We start from the raw sequence: 24255 nt of genomic DNA on the forward strand, positions 1-24255 counted from the left end.
GGCAATGCATCAAACACTCACAAATTTCTCGCGAGCGAAGGTTGTTTGTTGTCGATGGAAAAAAGGTTGAAAATCACGTACTAAGTGTTGGCCTTGCCCGCCAAATGTCTAGGTTCCAAGAGCTAAAGAAAGAAATTTCTGTCTTGGAGAAGACTTTCGGGCCACACAACAAACAGTTCCGTGTGTCGGCGAATGGTTTGGATGAGCTAATATGCCGCTTTGTGTGCCCGAGTTCAAACGAAGAGCATGTTATTCACTGTAACATTTATGTACGTAAAACCTTCATTCCTTGTAGTTCATCCCTAATTACGTGTAGTTCCAGGTTTGTTGATAGTTTTATAATCGTGATGTATTCTCTGTCGTCGTCTGCTGTATAGGAGTCCTACCCCGATCCACCGCCAATGTGGTTCAGCGAAAGTGAAGACTCCACGGTCACAGAAATAGTCGAGTCGGTTGGCGGTTCTGTAGACGCAACGCAACCCAAATTGGTAAAAATACAATACCCTCTTACCACACATTGCGTCATAACATTGTTAACTTGTTGCCTTTTCTAATTCTAGCTCTTACGACAAACGCAACATCTTGTGAGGGAACTTTTTAAACAGCGTGGCTCCCCTATACCACCCTACATCGATGGCCTTGAGTCAATTCAAATTATCAAAGACGAGGTAAAGAAACGAAACCTTGAGGGGATGTTGAAAAGATTATGCTTTACCTAGGGTTATATACCTAGAAAAAACACCCATCTGATTATAGTTATATAATTCAGTAACCTCTTGCTATCGACTCTTCCGTTTTGTTTTCCTTGTTGCTTATTTTACTCGCATTGTATGTTTTTAAATAATTTTGAAAGCGATATCGTCTCAAAATACGGATTGCGTTTCGCCAAAGCTAAAAATATGGTATAGCGTACTCTTTAATACTGGTGTCATATTTATGAATCTATGAAGCCCGTCTTTTATAAGACTATTCCTTTTAGATGTACTACATTGTTACATAGTCATTTTGAACCCATCGCTTATCAATTTTTGTATAATTTTGTACCTACATTTAAGAACATAGAATTGACATTAACATTATTATAAACATTATTTCATCATAAGGATTGCTGCAGAACTCCAAGAAAACCATAACATTTATGATTATGGCGCTTAAGCATTAATTTAAAACCACAGAAACCCTTTTACAATTTATTCCTTGTTAATATTCAAGATGAGCCGTATAAATCAAGCCTGGCACTACACAAACTATCTAGACCAATCAAATCAATCACGCTGTTATATAAAAGCATCTCATGAATTAATACCAGTGATTTATTCTGTTTTGGTTATTGGAAGTTTTGGAAAAAGATTGACGCCTATGCAAGTAAATTTTAAAACTTGTAGGCAGCTAAATATCTAGCTATTAAAGCAAATAATTATTGCAACCCCCTGTGAGCAAGATAATGTCGTGTTATTATTCACTGTTATGATTATTTTAGCTGCTTTAGCTCATTCACCCCCACAGATACCAGCAAAAACCAGCCATGAGTTTTCTGCCTAGGCTTATAACATTGTGCCTAATTCCAGCCTATGGTACAGTACCTTCAAGTAATGTTCGATGGAAAAATGTTTTAAATAAGGCTACATAAAAAAGTATTCCTTTTCTAGTTGCTATTTTTTCTTTGGGAGCATGCAGGCGGGCAGTTTTTATTTTTTATTTTTATTTCTTATCTTCTAATCCAAATATTTTGCTTAGAAGCTATATTGTAGAGTAAAGAGATCATCATGCTTGCTGGGCCGTATCCAGGATTTTTCTTGGGGGGAAGGGGTGTGAATAAAAAAAAATCCAGGGGGATGCATGGGGTGGGGGTGAGTTATCAGATATGAATCTGACCACCCCCCCCCCCACCCGCCCCGAAAGAACAAAAAAAAAATGTTTAGCCATTGCATTATTTCCAGGACTCATTGATGAAATAGAAAATAACGGCTTATATTCATAAACAACAGCTAAAGTAACGAATTTAACAGCAACTGTATCAATAAATAGTGTTCTTTGATGAACAAGCAAAATAATAAATAAAAGACTTATCCTCACCGCATTGATATAAGTCCAAGTCTTCTTGATTGTAGATTTGTTTTTGTAATCTTGAAAGATCCCAATATGGCCCCCATGTGGTTGTTGTTTGTTTTCTCATCATCTGAGTAGTGGCCGCCTTTTCTGCTTACTAAAGAGTTAGTGTTTGTTTTCTCCTCTGAGTACATTTGAGTTTATTTGAGTAAGTTTGTAGGTTTTTTTCATTTGAGCTTTGAGTGTTTTTGATATTGCTTTGATTGAGGTTGTATTTCTGGTATTCTTTTGGCTTTGGCATATCGAAACTGACGCTTGACATCTTTTAATGAAGGTCTACGGCAAACGGCGTGTGGGTTTTTATGTGTAGTGAGCCTCCCAGAAGTAAAATATTTCTCCATAATCATGACTTTCAAGACAAAATCTTTGCACCACGAGGAGCAGAGAGCGAGATTAGCACATCTTACTGTAAACCTCGCAGCCTTACACACTTTCAACAACGTTGATGAATAGATTGATAGAAAATAATGTTTTATACCCTTTTTCGTAGAAAGGCACCATTACAGCATTGTTTAGTTCAGTGAAATGATTTCCCGAGCACATCTTTCAATGTATGGCGTGACTGGATGTCTATCTATGCAAAATTTAATATTTGCATGATTCTAGAGATTTTACTTGGCAAGACATAAAATAAAACAATAAAAAACGGTTGCATGTGGCACAAATTCTGGATGAGGATGTCTGATATGACCCTGGTTATGGGATCTGATTGTTTTGTATTTTAACATGGCCTCCCCAGACAAATGATGTTTAAACAGTGAATTTTAAAAAAAATGTTAATTTGCATATACCTGCCTGATGTTCAATAAGCAATGGAAACCTACCTGAACTACCAGAATTCAGCGCACGCCTTTTTAAAGCTTGCAACAAATGAAGCGCACACTGCATGATGGTAGTTGAGGAACGTTGCTATGGTGAGTGCGTGTGTTTGTTATAGCTGGAATGGCCTTAAAAGTATTAGCAAATTACATTGAACATGTTTTTGGGTTTGCCTCGATTTAAGCAAGCAAGGATTCTCAATGATAACATACAAAACTTAGTGCAAAATTCTATACTCAGGTACATAGTTTCAAATATTTGTGTTTCTCTTGTTGTAAGAACCATAAATAACCTGATCTTACCCTGAATGCTTGCAGTTTTTCAGTGAAAAGTTTTTTTTAATTGAATTCTTAAATTGGCCATCTAGGCTGATGACAAAGATGCCACAACTGAACATATGGATGATGATGACAGTGAAGATGAGGGACTAGAGGAGGTAGACAATTCTTTATGATAGCATAAGTAATGCACTACATTACAAAAGTACATTAGCTCACATCCTCTCAGGAACTGACTGCAGGGTATCACGGCCACGTGACCTTTCTGGGTGGCAAATTCAAAACAAAATAATCCAACAAAAATAAACGGAAATGACAGCGCAGTGTAAGCACTGAATAAGTTGCTTTTTGTTGCTGTTATTTTGCCGCTAAAAGCCTGAGCGCGCGCTTGTTTGCCACCCCAACAGTCACGTGATCTCTTAGCCCAAGTCCCCTATTGAGATTGTATCATTACAGTATATGTTATCACGTTTATTTTTTTGTGGGGGGGGGGGGGGGGGTATTATGAATTCCACCTTGAGAAGTCTGCAGGCTGGACTTTATGCAATAGGGATGGGTGTGATTTTAAAGAGGCATTCTATATATATTTGATTAACTTTTAAATTTGCCTGCATTAATTTTCTTTTCTTAGGATAATGATGAAAACAGTGAGGACTCTGATAACTATGAAATGGAAGAGGAAGTAGAGTAAGAGAGTTATTTGATATTATTATTATTATTATTATTATTATTATTATTATTACTATTATTACTATTATTACTATTATTACTATTATTACTATTATTACTATTATTATTATTACTATTACTATTACTATTACTATTACTATTACTATTACTATTACTATTACTATTACTATTACTATTATTACTATTACTATTATTATTATTATTTATTATTATTATTATTATCATCATCATCATCATCATCATCATCATCATCATCATTATTATTATTATTATTATTATTATTATTATTATTATTATTATTATTATTATAATTGTTGTTGTTGTTGTTGCTTGTTCCGTTTTCAAAAAGATCCGCGAGATACAAAGCGTTTCCATTTTAATACGACCCGTCCCCACGAAAACGCAGAAACGTTACGAAAACGATAAAAATGCCCTACAGCGCATGCGTAAACACACTATTTTGCTTGTTTACATTGCGAGCGCAAATTGAATCACCTACGAATATGAACTATGAAATAAAGGGAAGGGGAAAAAAGAAAAGGAAAAAGAGAGAAAGAAATAAAAATGGAGTGCTTCTAGTAAAAGCTTTATAATCAATTCCATTTCATATTGTTGCTAATATGTACATTTATCGGAAACAACCAAATATTCCTAGTGATTATTATCGTCGTCGTCGTTGTTGTTATTATTATTATTATTATTTCTGTTAAATCATCTATGTTACATCATCATAAATCATCCGTGTTATCACGGCATAAAACACAAGTGCGGTAATGGTACTATTATTATTATTATTATTATTATTATTATTATTATTATTATTATTATTATTATTATTATTATTATTATTATTATTTTACAATTATAATCATTTTAATTAAAAAACAATGTTGAGACATATCAAGAATAACCAGTTAAACTTAAAATAAAAAAAAATAGAACAAGGCTGCATGCTTTTATTATCTGAGAACTGGATTTCATTGAAATTTTAAGTACACTAACTTAACCCAAAATGTGCTCAGAAAGTGCGAAAGATGTTGCTGCATCCTAAAATATAAAATGTAATATATTATTAAGAATCACCCTTAAATGTTCTAGTCTATAGTATACAAACATTTTTACTCTAGCAATGATGAGAAGAAAGAATTACAAGAAATTGGTGCTGAGAACTTTGCTGTCTTAGAAAGACTGAGGCTTACAAGACGTGAAGATCATTTGAAGGTAAAGTATAAGAAATTGCTTATCATGTAATGGCACTGTTGCTAGGCCCTTAACCTGTTGCTCTTGTTTGCTTTGTAAGAGCCCTATTTGTTCCTATGCCCATAACATGTTACCCTTGTTTGCCCTGTTAGGGCACTGTTTATTGCTATGCTCATAACCTGCTACTCTTGTTTGCCTTGTTAGAGCACTTTTGTTTTGTTATGCCCATAACCTGTTACCCTTGTTTGCCCTGTTTATTGCTATGCTCATAACCTGTTACCCTTGTTTGCCTTGTTAGAGCACTCTTGTTTTGTTATGCCCATAACCTGTTACCCTTGTTTGCCCTGTTTATTGCTATGCTCATAACCTGCTACTCTTGTTTGCCTTGTTAGGGCACTGTTTGTGGATCAGTGCAAGCAACAGACAGGCTCATGAAAGAACTGAGGGATGTGTACAGATCTGACAGCTTCAAATTAGGTTAACATCACTATCACTCGACTGACAAAAGTCCTTACCAGCTTCAAATTAGGTTAACATCACTATCACTCGACTGACAAAAGTCCTTACCAGCTTCAAATTAGGTTAACATCACTATCACTCGACTGACAAAAGTCCTTACCAGCTTTGAAATTTTCATTTTATTCTTGAGATTCAAAAATGATTTTTCATTGCTTTCACACAATACCAAAATGCATTTCACTCATTATCATTTAATTTTTATGCATACTTTATTGTGAGATTCTATGAGAGATAGTTTGGAAAGACTAAAATTTGGTTCCAGTATTGTGCCAACAACCTTTTTAGTACTTAGAGAAGTTATTAAAGGAACTGACATCTTACTTTTTTGTTTCAGGAAATTACTCTGTCTATCTGAATAATGATAATCTTTATGACTGGAGTATCAAAATAATGAGGTATGAATACCCCCCTCCCCTGAATCCCCTTACCGTTTTAGGTAGTTATTAGACTTACTCATCTAACCTCATGAAAAAAAAGCTTGTACTTGTCTATAGCTACAGTTGTTTTTGTACCATTTTATAACGAAATTTCCCTTCAATTTTCACCGCTCACTTCCCATATTCATTTCCATATAACTTACGTTTACACTTCTAATTCCCCACCCTGAGATTTTGGCCTAACACCATTTTCAGCTCACCCCCTTTCGCACTAGCCGTCTTGGTATAAAAATCCAAACTTTTAATAAACTAAACTATCTCTGTATCTCTACTGAGATATTGAACCTTTTACATTTTCTTTATGCAGTATGTATACTTTACACATCTCCCAATCTGTAATAACAAGGCTTTTCAAATTTATTGTATTTGCTTATTGGACTATTCATAGAGTTGATCCTGAGAGCGTCCTGCACAAAGACATGGTCCAGATAGAGAAACAAGAAGGCATAGACCACATCCTACTGAACATGACTTTTACGGTAAGTAACATAGACCATATCTTACTAAACATGAGTTTTATGGTAAGAAGACATGGACCACATCCTACTAAACATGACTTTTACAATAAGAAGGCATAGACCATCTCTTACTAAACATGACTTTTACGGTAAGAAGGCATAGACCATATCTTTTACTAAACATGACTTTTATGATAAAAAGGCATAGACCATATCTTACTAAACAAGACTTTTATGATAAAAAGGCATAGACCATATCTTACTAAACAAGACTTTTATGATAAAAAGGCATAGACCATATCTTCCTATACATGACTTGTACGGTAAGTAGGCATAGACCATATCTTCCTATACATGACTGGTACAGTAAGTAGGCATAGACCATATCTTACTATACATGACTTGTACAGTAAGTAGGCATAGACCATATCTTACTATACATGACTTGTACAGTAAGTAGGCATAGACCATATCTTCCTATACATGACTTGTACAGTAAGTAGGCATAGACCATATCTTACTATACATGACTTGTACGGTAAGTAGGCATAGACCATATCCTACTTAACATGGCACAGTAAGCAGGATTTCCTCCAGAAAAACAAACAAACAAAGGAAAATAAACATGAAGGCAAACTAGGGGGACACAAAAAGGGGACTTGTTATGCTGGCACGGTTTTTGTTTACATTGTTATAGTAAAAAGCAGAAAAAAAAGACAAAAAACATTGGTTCATGCAAAAAAACAAACATTATCATAAAACAAACATGCAATATTTTAATAACAGGTATGGTATCTTGGACACGTTCGCCGCGATTTTGCCACGGAAAATGTTGCAATAGTTTGTAACATTACTGTATGTACCTTGCCACTTCGAGTAGTGCCCAATGTGCTTCCTGTTCAAGGCCGTTTTAATTCGATTTTTTTTTCTTGCCCTCCAGGATAAGTTTCCATTTGATCCGCCATTTGTAAGAGTTTGTTATCCAGTTATTCAAGCGGGGTAAGTAGTTATAGAGTGCACCATCACTATCTTCTTTTTTTCTATGGAAGCCTAATGACTCAATCTTGAGTGCTACTGGTTTTTTGTACAACACATTGGTCCTCCCTTAGCCACAGCATAAGTAGATATAACACTATGATTAATTGATATCATGGCTGTAATTAGATTTTTCCAAAGCGAATATTGTCATGACACTCACTACTTGTTTAGGTTTGAGGTGAAAATAAGAATATGAAATCACACCCTTCCTATTTATTCTGAAATAAACATGTCTTCAAATCTACTCCTACTCTTATTCAACTTCAGTTTTATTGTACATAATGTGCATAGGTATGTGCTGAGTGGATGTGTAGTTTTGTAAGAATTTGACTCTGTTGTATGTTATTTCCATAGGTATGTGTTGAGTGGAGGCGTAGTTTTTTTTTTATAAATTTCACATAACTCTATTTTACCTTATGTGTATAGGTATATATGTGCTGAGTGGAGGTGTAGTTTTGTATGAATTTGCCTCTATTGTATGTTATTTCCATAGGTATGTGCTGAGTGGAGGCGTAGTTTTTTTTTATAAGTTTCACATACTCTATTTTACCTTATGTGTATAGGTATATATGTGCTGAGTGGAGGTGTAGTTTTGTATGAATTTGCCTCTATTGTATGTTATTTCCATAGGTATGTGCTGAGTGGAGGCGTAGTTTTTTTTATAAATTTCACATACTCTATTTTACTTTATGTGTATAGGTATATATGTGCTGAGTGGAGGTGTAGTTTTGTATGAATTTGACTCTATTGTATGTTATTTCCATAGGTATGTGCTGAGTGGAGGCGTAGTTTTTTTTATAAATTTCGCATACTCTATTTTACCTTATGTGTATAGGTATATATGTGCTGAGTGGATATGAATTTGACTCTATTGTATGTTATTTCCATAGCTATGTGCTGAGTGGAGGTGCAATTTGCATGGAGCTCTTGACCCCACAGGTAATGTACAAAGTGGAGAAAGAAAGGATTGAAGGAGTGGGGGAGGGGGGTTAGGAAGTATGAGGTTAGACAGAAGCTTTACAAAAAATAAAGTGTACATGTACCAGATTTTTGTTTGGATGGGAGGGGGGCATTGCCACCCTTGGTAAGGGTAGTGTGTGTGCTTGAATGGTTTCTAAAGCTATCCTTGTTTTGCCTAGGGGTGGAGTAGTGCTTATACAATAGAAGCCGTCATCGTCCAGATTTCCGCCACTCTGGTCAAAGGAAAAGCTCGTATTAACTTCCAAGATACCAAAAAGGTGGGTTGAGTGATTTCCTCGAACAGCATAGTGTATTTCGATTTATTTATCTCATGTTTGGTGGTTGTCTGTGTCCCTCTCTTAGCCCGGAGTATATAGTCTTCACAGAGCACAGCAATCCTTCAAATCTCTTGTCCAGATACACGAGAAGAATGGTAAGTCTTCCAAACTTATGCTACGCTCACACCACTCTGAACATTACGTATTACGTATATAAGGGGTGTCTGGGTACAGCGTGTGCTCTCACCACCAGGGCCAGACTTGACTAGAGTTAGTCTATTCACTACTTTGCCCCGATATCGGGTTTTGCTCCATTTGACCCTTCCGTGTTGGCTGTCGAGGCGCCTTCATATTCTTCGCCTCGGTCACGTTGTATCTGCCCTCTCAGTAGAATAAGATCTCCATATGTTTTTTATTGTTGTCTGGACCTTGAAATATCGACAACAGGAACACTCTCTCGATTAAAAAGACTTAAATTTTTCAAGATGTTTGAAACATAATTACCTTGAACCTCATTTGATGATACGTGCTAATGGACACGTACTCGATCATTGATTTGATACCCTGCGGGTTACGATACATGGACTCTCAGGGTGCAACCTTATTTGAAGTATGCACAAACCGTATCGTAAATGTCTATTTTTTTTTTATCAGGCTGGTACACCCCGCCCAAGCACGAAGGGTAGCACCCGCTTATGGTACGGGTCTCCTTGCTGCTTGATTCGTTTATATTTTCGTAAACCCCCCACTAGGAGCTTCTAGTGCATGTATATATACAAAGATGCCGAATCCATACATTGATCTGCTCATTGCGGACCAGGTAACTATAAATAACCTTTATAATGAGGACGTCCAGCCAATCCATCTATAGAGCCATCGAATTGCTTAGGACAAGACAAGAGTAGGAAGTGATGACGACGGAGAACAACGATAAACCGGTTACGGGAAGGGCTTATTACGTCACAATTCCCGGTGCATTGGACGAAAAAACTCCGGAGTAAAGAAAGGACTTTCTAGAATTGTCTACAACGGTGCGCCAATCGACCAACAAGGACATCCAGATTTGCAAAGTTATACTGTCTATTGAGGCGTAGACGTTTGCACTACTAGCCAATCTATAGATTTTGTAATTTAAAAAAATAGTGCATTCACTTTTCTGTCCAGATATCATACCGTTTCCTAGCGCTTCCAAGTAGTATATGGGGTTCAATGGAGAACTTGATTTGGCTCTGCCTTACAACACCTTGATATGGCGGCTACCGTTGTTGGAATCGATGAAAATAGGATGATTTGAATTCAAAACAATTCTTGGCCTGGCGAGCCATCCCCTGTTAAGTTCGAGGCTGTCTCGCCTGAAACGCAGGCTAAACAATTCTAGATACTTTTATTGAAGTTTCAAAGGTGCTGTTTATGTTGCGTAGAAGGTAGAGTCACAATGCATCATAGGAGTGCTTTATTTTCAGCAGGAATTTAGCGACATTTTAAGAATCGTCTTGAATTGCCTTCTTTTTATTGAGGTATACTTGTCACATTGTTGGCGAAGGAATTAGTTCTCAGGCTCCACGCGCCCATGTCAACAATCAGTGCATGGACAGTGCTGAATAACGTATGCGCATGCGCGTGTTCTGGAGAAAACAAGCACAATCGTAGTGTTGAATCGTTCGAGTAAAGGTACGAAAGGCTGACTTCAGTTGCTGTTTTGACTTACTGTACAGCATTAAAACCATACTGTACAAAAGATGACAGATTTGTTTGATAACGAGGGAGTCAGGAAGAAAATTATAGCCTTGGGTTTCGTCTAGTTTTTTTAGCATTCGCCAAAATGTGACAGTTCGCCGGTAAAACGCCGCCATTTCAGAACAAAAAGGCTGGTTTAACCGCGCGGTACTGGAACTAGTCTTGCGTTTTTCAGCAATGGCCAGTGCATGTCCCATACTGTCCCATGATGTCCCATACTGTCCCATGATGTCCCATACTGTCCCATGATGTCCCATGATGTCTCATACTGTCCCATGATGTCCCATACTGTCCCATGATGTCCCATGATGTCCCATGATGTCCCGTGCCCCATATATAGCATGATCATCAAATCTTGTTTATGTGAAATTGAAACTCACAGCCAAGTTATTTCACCCCGACGCTTAAATTCGTATCATGGATAACTATTTTTTGTATTATGGTAAGAAGAATAAAACATGATCGTTAGACCAGAAAATTAAAGATCTATAGACCATAAAATAAAAAAAAAACTACAGACCAGAAAATAAAAGATCTATAGATCAGAAAATATAAGAGTTGAAACATGTAACTGACATTTGAATCACGTGAAAAGCAAGCATTCGCAGAAATCTGTGTTAGAAAACAATGCATTCGTTTTAATCGAATCAATGTGTTAAACCTAACTTCTCTCGTTTTTAACAAAATATTGAGATTGTTTTGTATTTAAATATCTACGGAAAGAATCTCTCTCTCTCTACCGTAGCCGAAGTTAGAGATTCCGTTGGCTGCCTCCAATCCATGGTGGTGTTTCATGGAAATTCAACAAAGTTTGCAAACTCTTTTTGTGTTGTGCTTTGTGATGTGCTACCATGGAGACAGGAGCAAAAAATGGCAAAATTAAAATTGTAAGGTTATGTTAGCTTACGTTTTGTCTGTATTTGCCTAGGGGTTCCTTGCATAATATAAAACAAAATAAGCTTTAGTATTTTTTGGTAGATGATCCGTTCTTGAGATATGATTGAGCAAAGATGCCTTAGGTAATGGAAAAAGTAGCAGACAAGTCAAGAGTCTTAACAATTTGCAATATCTCAAGAAAGGATTATCTAAAATAATACTAAAGCTTATTTTGTTTCATATTACACAAGGCGAATCTATGCAAAAAAAATCAAGCGGATTTAAGCTAACACGATCTTACAATTTGAACTTTGCCATTTTTTGCTCCTGTCTACCATGGTCGAAATGCTCGCAAATGTTACCGCTGATAAACTACTTGCAATTTTTTTTTAGGAGTACCCATATTTTAGTTGTAATTATATTACGCCATGGATCTGTTGCAAAATAAAAAGCTTTCTATTTGTATTCGTATTCCATTATACAGCAGAGAGAAACGACAGAAAACAATGCACTTTGCGAGGACGGGGACGTTAGCGCTACACCTTAACAGTTTTGTAAAGTTAACCAATAAATTGCACAGGGATGGTGTTCTACAGAGAAAGGGAGTCCTGCCTTCCTAAAATCCACGGGACAGTTCTTGCCGGCGTCGTATATCTACCCCTACTGACATGCATAGATATCGTAAAGATGGATTTCACGTACCGATTGTTCGGGCCAATTAGCGGCTGGTGCCTTTGGAAACTGCGGTTTTTCGGTGTCCATAGGGAGAGCTCCAAAATGGCGCGTTTGCGAATGCTTTCTCTCGCTTAGAAAAATCGTGGAATTGCAGCTTCTCCATGCCTGATCATTTGAAAGTGGAAACCATTCCCGTTAACCCGTATTAGCCAGGGATTGTCATTCGTGTGGTTCTTGAGTTTTGTAGTTCCTCCTTTTCTCCGTGAGAGATGGCACATACTTTTTCCTTTGCGTATTAGGTATAAGATTGAAAGCATAAAATGCAGCTGTAGTACTTATGTTCCAGCCATCGAGTACCCCCTGTCCCCCTCCCCTCCCCTCAGAGTAAGGGACTGTCAAAAACTTTCTGTTCCATGTTTGAAAATGTGGAGATGCTGGCTCCGCTTTAAGCAGTGCCTAATTGGGGGTAAGGCGTCGTTTTACAATTAGTAATGGTTGTGGAAAACTAGTGTTTTACGAACTACAATGACATGGCTTTAGAAATTATTAGGGCCTTCTTTGCCCCTCCCCCTTTTACAGCCCTGAAAATGAGAGATCACGTGACGTGATAGACGTCACTTTATATGAGTATATTGCCACCCATAGACTCCCAAAGCTAGACATAATACACCGATCCCACGGAAGAACTGCTAAACGAGCGAGCGCTTAGGCCACAATGCGGAGATGGGGTCTCGTCTTCAGCCTGCTTGTTCTGGTGATACAGGAAACGCCTTGCACTGTGTTCACGCGAGGTGGGTACCGCCTGTTCTCTTGTAGGTAGGGTTTGTACTTTTGCGGTGCGAGGGACCGGGTAACCGCCATTGCTTTATACACCAAATCGGTGATGTCTCTCCAGCCACTTCTCTTTCTCTAAAAGCTTTTTAATTCGTAATGATCGTTAACAGATGCTGTGGTCTAGTTTAACTTCAATTATGACTTAATTTCTTTGGCCTTATTAATTTACCGCAATTCCTTTTAAACCTGATTTGTTTTTATGCGAGCGATTTCATGCGTATACTGTTATAAGTATTTCCTATTATTATTACTATTTTTCGCGTTCTTGCAAAAACGAAAATCTGAAACAGTCCTCAAAATCAAAGTACATTGTCATCATTTATTGAGTTATAGACAAATATTATGTGAGCACCAAAACGATGAAATCATTCTGCTTACTGTCTTACTAGCTGCTTGTTCAAGAATTCTGAGGAAATGTTTCCAACAATTTCCAACTCCTAAAACCGCCTTTGAATATTATTCCATAAAGAATTTGACTAAAATCAGTCAAATTCTTTATGGAATTACTGCAAAGGGTCGGCCAATGAAATAAATTGAAGCAATGAAAACCTTTTGAGTCGTTTGAACCTTATCAACGTGAGTTCTCACTACCCGCTGATACTCAAAATCACAGCAAGAGAATTTATTCCACCTAACTCGATCCAAGCCAGTCGGACAAGTAAGCAAGGTTTTGCCACATTCTAACATAAACCTTGGTTACTTTTTCTACTCCCCTGCTTTCTTGTCAAGGTCGGAAGTGTTTCACATGCGACAATAATGTAAAGCTGTAATTCAACCTTGTAAAACTGCAGAATTATCTATTAAACTTTGACCACTCGGAGCAGGTGACCTAAATCGGCGAGCATTGCACAGCAAGAGGCCAATATTAAAACCGCTCCTGGCTGACCCAACTAGCGGCTAGGCGCGATAACAGATGGAAAATAAATTGATAAATTTAACTGGTGATGCTATGTATTTAAGTTATTTTGAAATACTGTTTACTATACAAGCCAAAGTTATCTGGCCTATAGTGCTAACGTTTGACGCAAGTCGTTTGCCTAAACTTGTTCCCGTCGAATTGCTTCGCGAACATTTCTTGCCTTGTGTTCAATGGATTATGTCTGAGGTAACCTGGACGATGCTTACACGGGGATTTTCTGCTCTTGAACGATCAGATGTTTGAAGAAGAAAGTTAATGCATTTTGAACACCTGCGGGCGCGTACTTGATACGCACCCTGTAGGCGATTCACCACAGGAATCCTTCGAACACTAGACAACTAGTTTTCAACCTGCGTTTGAAAGAAAAGTATCATATTACTTTTGGTCTATATGTCGCATATACACCTATTTCAATAAAAAAGGTTGTCAGTGAAATGGCGATTGGCAAATGGCAGTTCTACGACCGAAAGTAACCATGCGTCTCGAAGAAAAGGGGTAAATCAAATCAATTATCCACTAAAGATTACCAATGCTTGGCTCTGACATTGCCGGACTTTATTTAACACCTTTAATTTTACGAATAATCAGTACCCATTTGCCATTCGCCATTTGCACAGACAAGGTTTTTTGAAATAGGTGTATACCAAACCTCTTTGTTCGGTCGAATACAAATGTGGCATCATACTGATGTGCCCATTAGAGTAGTTAAAAATGAAAAGATTTGCTTGCCTTCGTTTACACTGGAATATTTCCCATGATTGATACTGTGAACAGAGGAAAGGTTCTTCTATACGTTATTTATGTATTGAATTTCCAGTTATTCTGGTGCGGAAGGCACAACAGAGCTTGGCTCCAATTGCCGCTGGACGAACTCGAGATTTCTAACACAAATCCGAGTGAGGGAAAAAAAGGAGGGGGCAACTTATGAAGCATATTTGCCTTTTACAATTTCCATTTTCTTGCTTTAAAATTGCAAAGCTTTTTTTGTTGCTGTTTCCTAACTTGGGCAAGTTACATGTAGCAAGCAAATTCCGTTTTTGCTTTCAAGCTTCAAATTCCTTATTCTATACAAAATATGAAATATTAAAGCTGTACTTAAACGACAACGGGAAGAGATGAAGGTGTCTGGAAGACACATACCACCAGGTCTGACGTCCAAGCGCTTTAGAGAGGGGGTCATCGATTATCACAAGCTATGCACTGATATTATCAGACTGGTTGGTTTAAACCAATGTACACATTTGTTTTTACAGAGCAAGGCAGTGATGTACTTAAGACAAAAGAGAAACAAAAGATTCTTTTAAGATTTTTTCAGATTATCTTTCTATTTTAAGACTCCTCTTTAATGGAAATAGAGAAGAAGCGCTTCCATGGATGGTAAAAGAGATTAGGGAATTGAAAAAAAAGCTTCAGTCAAGTTTCCTGCCGTGTGCCTTTGTGTGAGCTACGTAAGTCACACGAAGCACGTCGAAAACATATCAATCAATTGCTGTCGCTCAATGATCTAAAAGAGCCTTTGGCGAGCGCGCGGGAAACCTGATGATGTTCTAAAATTTTAGGTTCTAGGCTTATCTTTCAAAATGGCGGCCTGCAAAATCATGGCAAACACGAATTCCCGCAAGTTTACGTGTACAGCTCTAGGGCGAAAAACGGGTAAACTTATTGAAGCGGACAAAAATGGTATGAATGCCCTAAAAAGAAATTGGCGGAACGAGTCTCTTAAGCGTTGTCTTGTCTCCTACATAATTAACATTTTAGCATGACAAATATCAAAGCGGGAGCGTAGGAGAAAACTGTAATAGTTAAAGATTCGCATCCTTTAACGAATTGTACGTTTTGATTTAGCCACTGGGTGTAGGATAGTCGTGACAAGCGTTCTCTTCTCTAACTATCCTACAGCCTTTGGTTAACACGAAAGACATCGTTTGTATATTAAACCCTCTTTCAGCGCATGTGCGTGTCGCTGCTGACGAGCTACAAACCGGAATAGACCCAGCAGGTAATCACGGGACCTTGATATGCCAATATATGGTTATGGTTTTCCATGCCAATATAATATGGCTAATGATGATGATGATGATAATGATGTTGATGATGATGATGATGATGATAATGATGATGAACCCTTCACCTTTTAGTGCAATCTTCAATACAGAGTGACTCGGCATCGCCGAAAATCACGTCAGAACGCCAGGATGACTCAGGAATGACAATGGACTTTCTAAAAACAGCTGAAGGACCCGGAGGGAGTCTTCGAGATGGTGGTGCGAGAAATGGTACTAGTAGTGGTAAAGGTTGGTTCTCACTTGGACGTAAGCGCAAGTGAAACGCACGTAGTTTTCCGATTCTCACTAGAACATAAGCGCAAGTGGAAGCGCAAGAGAACGCAGCTGCGCCCTTGCGCTTATTGTTTGACCGATTCATACTTGTGTTGCGCTTCCGTTTGCGCTTACGTCCTAGTGAGAACCAACCTTAATACGCATGGAGGAATGGGTATGAGTGGTGGTGGAAGTATGGGTGCTCATGGTGGCGGCGGTATGGCCGGCGGAGGCAGCAGTATGGGTGGTGCTGGCAGTACAGTACACGGAGGATTGGATATGGATGGTGGTGGTGGTGTAATAGGTAGTGAAGGCATAAGTGGCGTTAGTAGCTCGCATGGAGAAATGGGCGTGGGTGACAGTGGTGGCGGCATGGATGGTGATGTCAATACTTTGCATATTGGAATGGGTATGGGCGTTGGTCATGATACAGGGGCGTAGCCAGGGGGGTGACCCAGGGGGCCCGGGCCCCCCTTCTAGCAGCCAAAAATACAGTAAAACTATGAGACATTATCTAAAATACTGGAGAAAATTCTTTGAAAGGGCCTTTTGGGCTCCCTCCTGTTAAAACTCCGCTACGCCCACTGTAATATGCATGGTGGTGTTGGTATGGCTGCAGTGAAAGCAGTGGAACCGACATCTGTTGCACATACTATTCCAATACTCTGACAAATGTATGCATGGAATTGTTCCTTCCATTGTTTTACCCCGTTCTCTAATACGCTCCTGTGGTCTTGATTGTTTCAGACAAAGCACAAATTTGTAGGTGTATTGGACATTCTTTTATTGTCATATTTGAATCAAATCATTGTTGTGATTGTTATCCTCTATTTACATTCCAGGTGACCCTTGTAAAGACTTCTCTTGTCAGTTTCGTCCACACTCGACCTGCATAGTGCAAGATGGCATTCCCACGTGCGCATGCACTATGCAGTGCCCCTCCCTACTGGACCCCGTGGTGGGTTCAGATAACGTCATGTACATGAACGAGTGCCTAATGAGGATGTCAGCCTGTGAGTCACAAAAGAGCATCACAGCCCTGGGGGCTACAAAGCCTGAGGACTCTGTTTCACTAAGTAGGTGTATATTAGTAAGGAAAGGAAGGACTAAGGTTTTTGCCTAATGTCAGTTTATCTTAATAATCTGAACGCCTAATAATGACGACCCGTTAATGAGGATAGTCTCAGGGGCAGATGCAGAATTTCAAAATGGGGGAGGGGGGTGGATAAGTGATCCAGTGGTTCTTGGTAGGTCACTTAGACCTAACTCCTTCACGCTGAATTGGATTTGTCGCGATAGCAAAGTCAAGCAGACAAAGGCACATGGACAGTACCTCCCGTCCCTCAACCAATTATTTTTTAAGTGGCTTTTCATTTTTTTTTCCAGCCAATCCTGGGTACGCCCCTGTGGTCACATCACTACAAATTTTTCTGTTTTTATCTCAGAGCAAGTTTTGGGTCCACAATTACTATCTTTGACCCTTTACTTGGATTTTTCAATGTTTCGTAGCTTTAAAGTATCTTTTCTCGGGCATTTACATGACATTTTTAGTTTCCCTTCTTTCCAATAGATAATTTTCCAAGTACAACTTACCCACCGACAGGTGTGACCTCTTCATCTGGTGAGGCGATGGACGTAACCGCATCACCAAGTACGTTTGCTTTTTGTGCTAAACTTTTATGGTTTTATATATTACCTTTCTTTGAGTCTTAGGAGGCTTTCTCTAGCCTCAAGTTAATTCTTTCTGAGCCAAGAGATATTTCGTCCTTTCTAGGTGCTCCGTGCAATGGCTTCTCCTGTGACTCTCCTCCGTACTCGAAGTGCGTTGTCCAGAATGACAAACCCACGTGTGTCTGTCAGCTAAACTGCCCCAACACAGGACAGCCGGTTTTGGCATCAGATGGGGCCCAGTATGACAACGAGTGCCTTATGCAGCTAAACGCGTGTAGTGCAAACAAGGACATCACTGTTGTGGAGTTTCTGCCAACATCGGGGCCAACAAATCCTGGAACTACTACAAGTAAGTCGCAATGGTGATCCGGTTTATAAACTCAAACGAATGATTAACTTTGTCAAGTTACGAAACCGCTGAACACTAAACCACACTAAAACACTAAACCCCCTACAACTCCCTGACATCACCATCACCATCACCATCACCATCACTATCACCATCACCATCATTTATTTCAAATTCATACATAAAATTCATATACTTGCCTGGCCTGCTGTATCTGCACCTTTGTATTTTTTAAATAAAAGTAATAACAAAGAAGTGGTTGACTTTTCCTGTACAAAATTCGTCACATCACAATGGTAGCTTGCTACATATTTGCGCCTTTCCTCACTTCCGAGGCATTTTGAAATGAAGTGACGTGAAACTTATTTAGATTTCAAAAAGCGCTTCATATTACTACGAGTATGTCGTGCTACCATGGCAACCAAGTTTTAAGAAAGTTAGCCAATTAACAAAAATCGCAGTTATAATACAACTTTCATGACTTTCTGTCTTCTGCAAATTGAGGCATTTCTTTGTCAACGACTGAGTATTAAAGATACAGTCAGATTGAAGCGCGCTTTCGTAACGCGCATCACGGTATATTTACGGTACGATAAGAAAACGAGAAACATAACACCCCAAAGTTAGAAAAATGTCTGGGTGCCGAGCTCCATTTGGTACAATTATCGAACATCGCGGATGTAACGACTTATCGAACGAACCATAAAAGCTGTTACTATAGACGCTCTGTTTGGCTTCGCCTATTCAACTAGAATTCTATGCAGTCACATATCTTTACAATCTTAAGAGAATTGGCTCATAGGTCACTGAAGTTTATAGTTTCGGAATGCGCCTTGTTGGCTGGTCATCCGAACATGAAATCGTAGCTTAAGAATATCTCTTTCAGCTCCTGTTATGGTCTTTTACGCACAAAGCCAAAATCCCGCAAGTCAAACACTCCCACTTTTTACGCAATAGCATTTGGTATACCCACTGACAAGCGCCAACAAAATATCCCAAAGACCTTTGGTCTGATTTTAAAAGGGGCGCTCCTTATATGGAGTTGACGAAATGCAAGTTTTAAGAACGGGGTAAGATAAGAAATTGCTGGTTGAGAACACTCTTCAAGACGGTAGCGCTTCGTGCGGCATCCACACCAGAGCAAGGGACGGAGAAGCCTTAGGACAGACGTCGTCGCTATGATGTCTTCTGTTGCATTCAGGTTGCTCGCCCTCGCGCTATTGAGTTCGATGGTAGTATCACAGGACCCCGGTAAGAAACCCTATAACTATTTTCATATGATTTGATATGATTAATTTTTTGCTCCTCGCGCATCTAAAATTTCCCAAATCCGGATTTCAGACAGGAGCATTTTGAAGGTTAAGTCTCAATCTGTAGCGTTAGTGCTATTTTTCAAGCACTAAGGATTTTTATTTAATCGGATTTGGAGGCTTTTTCCTCGGGAAACATCGTTACTTCGCGTGATATAATTTCCGTTATATTATCATTACTATTCAAGCGTTATAGAATTAACGTTAAACCCTTATTTAACGGTTTTTGGCTGTGTTGAATTGATTATCTTTTAAGTATTGATATCTCTAAGCTACGCATGGATATAATAGACATTATGAAGACTAGTATATTAATATTAACCCGGAAATGCGCTATATCCATAATAAGAAAGCTAAAGAATGAAATATTGATATAATCCATACTAGTCTTTCTCCGAAGTTCCTTGTCAACATGAATGAAACGAGAAAGGTATTGGGGATAAATTTATCATTCATATCACATTGATATCGATTTCACATCGCTTGGTCTCGAATTGCGTGTCGGTTTTGTAAATCATCCGACTATTGAAAAAAAGGGAACATATAAGTTCGTCTTAGGTGTCTAAATACGCAGAGATGTTGAAGCTTGAAATTTAATACAAATAACTTTATTTCATAGGACCGTAAAGGCTTCTTTAGCACTGGATATTTAGTGATGCAGTTTGCAGTTTATTGCGTGAACAGCGTGAAGAGGTTGTGTCACCACAGGCTAGAGAATTTGATAAAAAAATATATTATATTTACAAAATAGTTGATATAACAACAATCATCAAGGTAAAAACAAGAAATCAATTCAAGGATTGTCTAAATTTTCGTAGCAGACAATGCTTTCTTTCTTTTCTCCCTTCTTTACCTAGTGAAAAGTTTTTTACCTTTGGAGCATCTCTGCACGAGATTTTGTATCCGTGAATGGTTCTCAGCAGGATTTAATGGATAAGTAATACACAATTAAATTCTTATGATGCCTCAGACGATGCTGGATGTATACATTTCCTTTCAAAGGGCTTTGTTGGAAGGTGAACTTTCCAGGGATTGGGTTACGATAATTCATGTGGGTTATCTGCCATTTGGAGGACGTCTGCTCTCGCTCTGTCTGCCTGACACTTGGATCGTTAATTTTTAGAGAACATTATTCACCCACGTCTTTGTTGTTGTTTACATTCAATATTGCAATAAAAAATTGTATGTTGAAAAGTTAAAATGATAAAAATCGTCAAACAAAGCTTTTTACTTCATGTACGGGATCGGTAGTTTGCCAAGTGACAAATTAAGTAATGGTATGTCTTTGCCTGGGTGTACCATAAACTTACAAAAAAATAAGTTTATTTTGCCAGTGACTTTGCTACATAAATTGAAGGCTTAACCTCTTACTGATTAACAGGAAATGACAATCTGAATATTTTAATCATTGGAGGGAGATTTATCTAACTATAACTCATATTTTACAAGTCCTCTCGATATCTTGACATGTCGATTTTTTAATCAATACAACTGTCAGTCAATAAAATCGGTCGCTTGCTATAACGTTCAAATACATGTTTGTACAAACGTGTAGCCAGGATTTGTCGAAATGGGATGCGTAGCCATAGATATCCTTAGCAAAAAGTCTAAGATTTTACAATGGGGAAGATGGGGAAACATCGCTTGTTGGTGATCGAGGGAGATGCGCGCGAACCCTTGCGATAGACCATGCTACTTGAAAGGATGCGCGCGCAACCTTGCGCTCTCCCTAGCTACACGCCTGTTGTGAGAGAATTGCTCAATATAGTTAATAAGAAAAGTCAGCGTATAGTTGTAGGGCTGATAACGAGTGTTTTAGTCAAGTTTATTTACCATTACGAAGTACAAAGTATGTATATGAGGGTAGAAAAAAATGTCTTTATACAATTAATTACATTTTATTTTGGAGGGAGGACTAAGATAACTCGGATGAGTGTACTAGTAGTCTCCTACCGATTTATAAATCTAAATTTTCAAGTTCAGTTACAAGCAGACAATTCATTATCACTTATGTATTTTTATGGTCTATCATTTTGTAGTACTATATCATGTCGCGGTTACACACACTTGTCGAACATAAGAACACGAAAAGTAGCACTGTTTGCACCTCGCTTTATCGGAATGACAGATTGCTGTCGATATGTCAAATGATAATTATATTTAGATATTGACATTTCATTACATCAAGATGATGAACGCCTCTTTCCTTTCAATGGCTTGATCATATTTCCTCTTCGTAATAAGCTTGGGTCGGATAGCTCCTTTGTTCCGTTCTTATTCTCGGGTTTTTATTGCATTGCTGCTTTTTTATTTTATTTTTCCACCATTCCTAACATCTCTACCATGAACTCTGCGTGCGCATCATACATCACACATAACGAACGCAGACGACCTCAAGGTTTTTAATTCTATAATATCACATAACTAGATAATTAACGCTTCTTTATTTGTTTGGACTGTAACAGATGTACCAGACCCACTACCGACAGACCCTCCCACGGAGCCGCCGACAGATCCACCTACACCTCCCCCCACGGAGCCACCCACTCCTCCCCCCACAGAGCCACCCACTCCTCCCCCCACAGATCCTCCGACACAGCGTGAGTATTTTTATTGATAACGCTACGACACCTCTCTGTATATCTTCTCACCTCTCCCAGCTCTAATAAAAGTAAATCGGCAAAGGTGCCACCTAAATAATATACCTTTGATCTTTGAGAATTGAAGAGTTTTCTGTTTGTGTCTCTGATACAGGTTCGCAATTCTTATTTTGACTTTTTCTTGTCATTGTTCGTCGTTTTCGCCCTTTTTTAACTACTCGATATGCTTTTCATCTCTTTAAACTTTAGCTCCTCGTCCAACGCGAAAGCCGTTTGTACCAAATCCCGAAGAAGAAGGTATTATTATTATACATATTATAGTTGAAACTCTCTCATATATCAATGCCTTATAAGACAATTTGAACCTGTCACGAGTTACGCATTGAAATATTATTTTTGTCTAGTTAAAGGCCTTTTATGGGGAAGGCTAGAGTAGGGGTTGGTCACGATCTATAGGAAAAGAGGAGTCTTTTAACTCGGATGCAATGGACTGACATGAACTTATATACTCTATGCGCACTAACGATGTTTTATTTTTCTTGACAGCGCGGGTTGAATTAAATGTGAGTATAGAATTTCACATGTCGTGCTAACTCTTATGTCATACGCAGCACTTCTTGTTGGATTACCCTTGTTGGATTGCTAAATCTGGTTTTCACGCGGCTCCGCTTCTTATTGTTGTACTTCTACTTATCCCGCGTGAACACCAGCCCTAACTCCCAGTGCCGTAGCAGGCCCGAAATATTTTTTTTTTTGGGGGGGGGGGAGGCACAATGTATTAACCGAAACATTAAGTAAAACATATGAGGGCACAACCACGCCCCTACAGCTCATTTTCTAATAATTTTTGAAAATATAATTTTTTTTCGGGGGGGGGGGGGAAGGGCAAATGCCCCCTGTGCCCCACCCCCTCTGCTACGGCCCTGACTCCAATCGTTATACAGTGCTACTTGTGCCACCTTGACAAACTTGTTTTAAAAAAAGTTAATAAGAATTCGCGAAACTAATTGCTTGACCTCAATTTGACTATAATTACCGTAATTCTCGGGTTCTTATTGACTGAAGTTTTTAATACTTTTCATTGTCTTGATGGCGACAGTAGCGCATGTTGCACTATTATACCCAGATGTCATGCCACGCCCAATACCCTCAACCCCCGGTGAATATCCTGTGGTGCAAGTATCTCAATACCCATTTTCTGATGTATTCTTGCTTAATCATCATAATATTGGGTTATTGTTCCCATGGTATGGAAGGTTACGTCACAATGCAGTGACGTTATCATAACGTCACTATTTTGACGACGTCAGTTAATTTGTATTTCCATCATATGCATCATGTGTGTTTGATATATACGCTATCGTCTAGTTTATGTGACATCTATTTCTGCTATGTTATTGGTTATTGCTCCTCTCTCGCCATCTTGAGGTGGTGCATATTGATGTGTATAATTTATCAAAGCAGGTCAAGAAGAAGCTAGGGTTGCTCGTCGGACGGTCTGTCTCTCAGTGTGTCCGTCCATTTATGACGGTCTGTCTGTCTGTCCGCGTCTGTCAGTGACTGTCTGTCAAGCAGTCTGTATGTCTGTCCGTCTGTTCATGTGTCTGTCCGTCCTTCCATCTTCGTGTTTTGTGTTCACTTCTATACCATTCTTTACATGGTATAAAGTATTACTCTCTCTTGCAGGACTTACGTAGCAGACAAATATCTAGTTTTGATACTTGTAAATATTGATTTTTGTCCAAATAAAATTAATTAAACCGACCAGTGTATTGTGAAAATAATCTGAATGACTAATAAAGTCTGCGTGTGTTGCTCAATGTTCCGATGAAAGGCCGGAGAATAAAATCAATACAAAGCAAATATGACTTTTGTCGGAAGAGAAATAGAGCGAGAGATGTAGATCATGTTTTTAACGGTAACGCTGTTGTTACTGGAGGTGTTTAGTTCTGTCAAGCTACTATAAGCCATTGTCTTCACTGTCATCAAACGTTGCAACACTTGCCTTGGCTAAATGTTTTTGAGTTTTCACTGGAAAAACAGTGTATGGAAATAGTCTGTAAATGCCTATTTACAGAGTATTTACATACCCTGTAAATATTTAAAGACTATGCAAATCACTTTTACAGACAAAATTACTCTGGAAATAGTCTGAAAATAGTCTGTAAATCTATGAGATG

At 38.5% G+C, this 24255-nt stretch overlaps 2 protein-coding genes and 1 long non-coding RNA gene across 5 annotated transcripts; 2 read left to right on the forward strand and 1 right to left on the reverse strand.

Moving 5' to 3' along the window:
- On the forward strand, positions 1-10274 carry LOC5505725 (ubiquitin-conjugating enzyme E2 Q2). The gene is made up of 14 exons (XM_032374073.2): positions 1-269; positions 378-488; positions 561-668; positions 3296-3364; positions 3838-3893; positions 5024-5117; positions 5489-5573; positions 5950-6010; positions 6441-6531; positions 7451-7509; positions 8439-8487; positions 8688-8786; positions 8872-8941; positions 9441-10274. The coding sequence occupies exons 1-14, from the start codon at positions 105-107 to the stop codon at positions 9470-9472; spliced, it is 1149 nt and encodes a 382-aa protein (XP_032229964.1). The 5' UTR covers positions 1-104; the 3' UTR covers positions 9473-10274.
- A 301-nt stretch (positions 10275-10575) lies between these two features.
- Positions 10576-23839, forward strand: LOC5505743 (agrin). 3 transcript variants are annotated; one of them, XM_048727962.1, is made up of 10 exons: positions 10576-12865; positions 15776-15826; positions 15966-16121; positions 16988-17221; positions 17716-17796; positions 17920-18165; positions 21941-22075; positions 22325-22372; positions 22622-22638; positions 23762-23839. In XM_048727962.1, exons 1-10 carry the CDS (start codon positions 12790-12792, stop codon positions 23807-23809), a joined length of 1092 nt encoding a protein of 363 aa, XP_048583919.1. In that variant the 5' UTR covers positions 10576-12789; the 3' UTR covers positions 23810-23839. The 3 variants fall into 3 exon arrangements, with proteins under 3 accessions (XP_048583919.1, XP_048583920.1, XP_048583921.1); XM_048727963.1 differs by having other exon boundaries at positions 15966-16103; XM_048727964.1 differs by having other exon boundaries at positions 15966-16091.
- LOC116613516 lies at positions 20068-20769 on the reverse strand. The gene is made up of 2 exons (XR_004294187.2): positions 20348-20769; positions 20068-20184 (listed from the first exon to the last, which is right to left on the reverse strand). It is a non-coding gene; the product is annotated as an uncharacterized LOC116613516 (long non-coding RNA).
- Positions 23840-24255: the final 416 nt, after the last annotated feature.

The sequence above is a fragment of the Nematostella vectensis genome, chromosome 5 (genome assembly GCF_932526225.1).
Source record: "Nematostella vectensis chromosome 5, jaNemVect1.1, whole genome shotgun sequence".
In the NCBI taxonomy this organism is placed as follows: domain Eukaryota; kingdom Metazoa; phylum Cnidaria; class Anthozoa; order Actiniaria; family Edwardsiidae; genus Nematostella; species Nematostella vectensis.

Excerpts from the sequence above, each read along its gene's own strand:
- LOC5505725 (XM_032374073.2), top strand. The coding sequence starts at position 105 with ATGTCTAGGTTCCAAGAGCTAAAGAAAGAAATTTCTGTCTTGGAGAAG. Across the intron at positions 270-377 it reads TTATTCACTGTAACATTTAT|GAGTCCTACCCCGATCCACC; the intron begins GTACGTAAAACC and ends TCTGCTGTATAG. Across the intron at positions 7,510-8,438 it reads TATCCAGTTATTCAAGCGGG|CTATGTGCTGAGTGGAGGTG; the intron begins GTAAGTAGTTAT and ends TTATTTCCATAG.
- LOC5505743 (XM_048727962.1), top strand. The coding sequence starts at position 12,790 with ATGCGGAGATGGGGTCTCGTCTTCAGCCTGCTTGTTCTGGTGATACAG. Across the intron at positions 12,866-15,775 it reads TTGCACTGTGTTCACGCGAG|CGCATGTGCGTGTCGCTGCT; the intron begins GTGGGTACCGCC and ends ACCCTCTTTCAG. Across the intron at positions 16,122-16,987 it reads TGGTACTAGTAGTGGTAAAG|GTGACCCTTGTAAAGACTTC; the intron begins GTTGGTTCTCAC and ends TTTACATTCCAG.